Source organism: Lotus japonicus, chromosome 2, assembly GCF_012489685.1.
Source record: "Lotus japonicus ecotype B-129 chromosome 2, LjGifu_v1.2".
In the NCBI taxonomy this organism is placed as follows: Eukaryota; Viridiplantae; Streptophyta; class Magnoliopsida; order Fabales; family Fabaceae; genus Lotus; species Lotus japonicus.
In genome coordinates, this window is record NC_080042.1 from 61599516 (window position 1) to 61604521 (window position 5006).

Here is a 5006-nt window from a genome sequence, read left to right on the forward strand (position 1 = left end):
TTACTACCTCCGCTCCTATTTAACTGTTCAGGAAGAGAAGAAACACACATATTAAGGAGTGCAATTAATTTTGTTACTTTTCAGGAAAATATTATTTGTTTTCCTATTTCACCCCTTAAAATGGATTTTATCTTTCCTCATTTATTGTTTTTGCAAGGGTATTTTTTGGAAAAACACTATTTAATGTTCTCTTGAAACCTTAAGTGGACAGATATATAGGAACAAATTTTTTTCTTCTAAGTGAACAGTTAATAAGGAACGGATGTAGTAAGATTTAATAACAAATCATTATTAATTCATTACTGATTATAAGCTTTCAATGACAAATAAATTGAATATAAATTACACAGACCCAACTGAAGACTAGAAAAACAATATGGTTTACATGTCCATGCACCCAAAAAACATAGCAAGGTGAAGACCAAAATACACGAAATATGAGTTTAGCAAGGTTGTATTATTAGGAGTTGAGTTTATTAAGCTTTCAATTGATGTTTGCTGTGGAGAAAATATATATCATCCAAAAATGCCTTTGCTTTTGCTTCGATTGATGGAGGAGATGACTGAAACGACAGCCATGGCGAGGCATGCAACAGAGAGAACAGCAGAAGCGATGATTGACCGATTGTAAAACTTGTCGTTTGTGGACCTTGTTGGGTCATGCTTTGCAAAACCCGCAGCGTCAAATATGGAGTCAAAGAACTTCTTGAATTCATAAGACACTGCAAACCCCGCGCCAATGCCTGTTGCCAGAAGCAGACTAATTACCTGCATTGAATTCATGTCACCTTCATTCAATTATGAAACTCAAATCAATTTCAAGGTTTGGGGGAGCTAGAGAAGGGGAAGGGGAGGATCGTGGGGGTGAAGATTGAAGAAGCCGCCAAAGGCTGGTGGAGCCATGGTCGCCGCCAAAGGCGGTGTTAGGTCATGGGGAAGAGGAATAGGCTCATTTTCTACTTACCTATAAATATTTGTGGCAATTTGAAAAAAATGTTTTGGATTTCAAAAACCACCACAAATGTGGGGCTATTGAATAGTGGTATGTATGTCGGAGTATCACAACCATTAAGACTTAGTTTCCTTTCAATATTGTTGTCGTTGCTTAATTCATGAGTCTTATTTCCCCCATGAATTGTGCAACGACACCAAGACACACGAATTAAGCAACGACAACTAACTTTGAATGTAAATTAAGTCTTAATAGTTGTGATACTCTAGGCTCCCGCCAGATATGTTTAATAGTATGCAATGTGTAGTTGTTTGTGTATAAATGAGAAAAGAGAAACAACCAAAAATGATGAAAAACCTTTTATGGGAACCAAGTCAGAGGTAAAAAAAAAAGTTCACTTCATTCAAGTATGGTTACCACATGAAAACTAAGTTATTTAAGCATTGCGATGTTGACTTATTTCAAAATAAAAAAAAATTAGGGCTAAAAGACTATAGAAATACTTTTGAGGACCAATTTAGATTCACCCCTATATTTCAAGTACTAAAATAATATTTAACAAAAAAAATTACCATTTACTTATATCATTGGAATGATACAGGGGATAAATAAAAATGAACCTTGTCTCCATAGAAGTCAAATTCTGGCAAGAATCCATTCTTTATCAACCTCTTCTGCTTTACCACATAGTATAGAGAAAACGGTAGTTGCACTATACAATATAAACCAGCAATTGCTGCAACCGCCACCACATACCTGCAGTTTTTTGACATTAACATGACACTTTAAGCTCATTTACTTGCTTAATATTCTATTAGCTAGTGAAACACCAAATATCTAATTAAGTTAAGGCTTAACTACTCTTTTGGTCCTTAAAATTGTAAAAGAAATCAAATTTAGCCCCTGTAAAATTTTCACATCAAATTTGGTCCCTAAAATTATTTTTTTAAACTAATTAAGTCATTTTGCTCAATTTTGACCGGTCAACGGTCTAGTGGCAAGCGTAGTCAACTAAGGATGGCCACGTTGACTTTTTCACATCAATTTTAGTCCCTTGAAAAATATTTTAATCAATTTTAGTCTTTGTTCTTCCACCTTCTTCCTCTTCCTCCATAACTCAAATCCTTAAACCCAGAAATTCAAAACCTTAAAAAGACTAATGTGTTCATCATATTCACCTTATTCTTCCATTTAAATTTATGAGATTTGAGTTATGGAGGAAGAGGAAGAAGGTGGAAGAGGAAGAAGATGAAGGTGGAAGAACAAGGACTAAAATTGATTAAAATATTTTTCAAGGGACTAAATTTGATGTGAAGAATTCAACGTGGCCGTCCTTAGCTGAATAAGCTTTGTCACTGGACCGTTGACCGGTTAAAATTGAGCAAAAGGACTTAATTAATTAAAAAAACAATTTTAGGAACTCAATTTGATGCGAAAATTTTACAAGGACCATACTTGATTCCCTTTAAAATTTCAAGGACCAAAAGATTATTTAAGCCTTAAGTTAATCAAAATGTAAATGATGTAAATTAAACAGTTATTGCATATAGAAATTTATGATTGACAACTAAGGTTATCGACACTAGGTAAGTAAAATGTTACCTGTATGTAGTGAAATCTTGAAATTTCCACTTTGTACCATCATCAAATTTGGCATGGTTTGTAACTATCAAGACCACGGTTGTCACTGACGCTGCAAGTGTAATTATCCTCAGCATAAGCATTGAGCTGGCCACAGGTTTGGACACCATTTTTATCTTAAAGATCTTTTATTTTTCTCCAAATCTCTTTTGACATTCTTGAGTACCAAAAGAAACCCTTTTTATACAATACATATACAGAAGAATCTGTTTGTTTCTTTGTCCTAGCTCCTGCGTTACCACCAATGGTGTTAATTTGTTTTAATCTACAAAACTGAAGGAATTGTATTCTATGAATATTTTGATAAACAATTGAGTATTTATATACAAAGGTCCTAGACTAATATTTAACTAGGAAATAAATCTAAACTAGATTACATACGTAATTACATCATAATACAGGGAATAAATCTAAGCGAGATTACATGCGTAATTACATTATAATAAATCAAGAATAAATATTATAATATTCTATTCTAATATTCTATTCTAACACACCCCCGCAGTCGCAGCTGGAGGTTCACCGATGCTGAGACTGTAAAGAAAATCATTAAAAAAGGAAATATTTGTCAAGCGCGAGAGCGGCCGAAGAAAACTCTTGGTGACCCGATGAGGGGAACCACAATTGGCGGAAAGAACCACCGTTGGTGTCGGAGAGCCGGGATCGGAGTGCGATCTGCCATAGGATGGAGTAGAGTTTTTTTTTATAGTTTAGTTTGTATAGTTGAACCGGGCTTGGAGGCACCCACTTGGAGCGGTCGAACCGAAGCGGTTCACCGTTGGAGGAGAGAACCGGGTTGAGAAACACACGTGTGTAGGATTGTCATGTGTGTGAGGATCCGTTTGGGAGGTTACGGATCTGGAACCCGTTTGGGGATGAAACGGGTCTGGCACGAGTCTCCTTAGGCTGGCGGTGGCTGGCTAAGCGAACGACGCCGGTGCAGGAGACGACAGCAGAGCAGGAGGTGCTGTAGGGGAGCGACGGGGCCGGCGGTATGACCGGGGACTGGCGGCACTGGTCCGAGGCACGGTGAGGCTAGGGGAAAAGTGAGGCTTGAACGCGGGTCGGGCACGTTGGGCTGTGCCTTGCTTGCGGGTTGGAGAAGCAGGTCACAGATCGGGAAGGAACAGATGCGAGGAGACTTCGGGCGCGGTGGCGAGACGGCGACCGGTGATGCGGGCGACACAGGGTGGCGGGCATAGAGGAGGAGTGGGCCGGCGGAGCTTGCAAGAGTAACCCTCGGTGTAGGAGAACACAGACGGATCTGGGCAAGCAAATACGACAGTGGACGCACGTGTATGGTGCTGTGAGCGATGGCAGCACTATGAAGGCAAGGTGCTGCGGCGGCTGTGCTTCCAAAGGAAGGATTTTTTTTTGAAAAGAGAGAAGAAGAAGAAAAGAAGGTGAGGGAGAAACTAAAAATAAATAAAATAAAATAAAAAAGACGGCGGCGGCGCTCTACTCTAAGAGTAGAGGGCGGTGGCGGCTCAATCACGGCAAGGATTGCAAGTGAAAGCGAGCGGCAGCGGCGGCGCTCTAAGAGTAGAGTGCGGCGGCGGGGGCTCAATCACGGCGAGGGTCGCGCACGTGAGAGCAGCGGCGGTGGCGACGCTCTAAGGATAGAGGGCGGTGACGGCGGCTTTAGCGGCGGCGGCTGCGCTCTAAGGATAGAGGGCGGCGGCGGTGGCTTTAGCGCGTGGCGACGGCACGTTCAGGAGAAGGTGCGGCGGCGGCGGCCAGGAAAGCAATAAAATAACAAGAAAAATAAAAGAAAAATAAAAACTAGGTCATAGGATCGGAACTAGCTTCTGATACCATGAAGGAGGTCTAACTCAACCAAAAAGATACCATGAATATTATAACAAAAACCATATATGTTTCTTATATTCTTCTCAGGAGGCACTTCTTGTGGATTTGATGTTGGACCTAAAGGCATGCTAATAGCATGTTTGGATTAGGTTTCTTTTATTAGAATAATTCTGACACTAGAAGCTACTCACAGAAGCTTCTCTTTAAAATTAATTTTAGCTTTATAATCAATTATAGTTATAGGTGTATTAGTTTTGATACTTGCTTTTAAAGATGTACTATAGTTGGAACATTCTATTCCTTTCTCTTGTTTGGTCCCAAATTAAATATTGATACTTGCTTCTAAGTTGTTTGTTTTTTTAGCTGTGCTGGTTCAAGGTGCCCTTAATCTGGATTTGTGTCATTTAGGACACTGTAGAGACTTTGAAACCTTCAACAGTATAGATTCACATCTTAAATTGGTTACAATGGCCGGCTCAGTAAGAAACAATGAACATTTATCACTTAGCATAGGCTAACTACATAGATCCTTAAATTGGTCCTCGCAAAATGATGGAACATCTGTCGAGCTACCAATGGATCAATCAACAAACCTCTGCACTGC

The 5006-nt window shown here is 39.6% G+C and overlaps 1 protein-coding gene across 1 annotated transcript; it reads right to left on the bottom strand.

The window, feature by feature from the left end:
* Nucleotides 1-336: 336 nt before the first annotated feature.
* Nucleotides 337-2731, bottom strand: LOC130735523 (CASP-like protein 4D1). The gene is made up of 3 exons (XM_057587476.1): nt 2555-2731; nt 1573-1708; nt 337-768 (listed from the first exon to the last, which is right to left on the bottom strand). The coding sequence occupies exons 1-3, from the start codon at nt 2701-2703 to the stop codon at nt 517-519; spliced, it is 537 nt and encodes a 178-aa protein (XP_057443459.1). The 5' UTR covers nt 2704-2731; the 3' UTR covers nt 337-516.
* Nucleotides 2732-5006: the final 2275 nt, after the last annotated feature.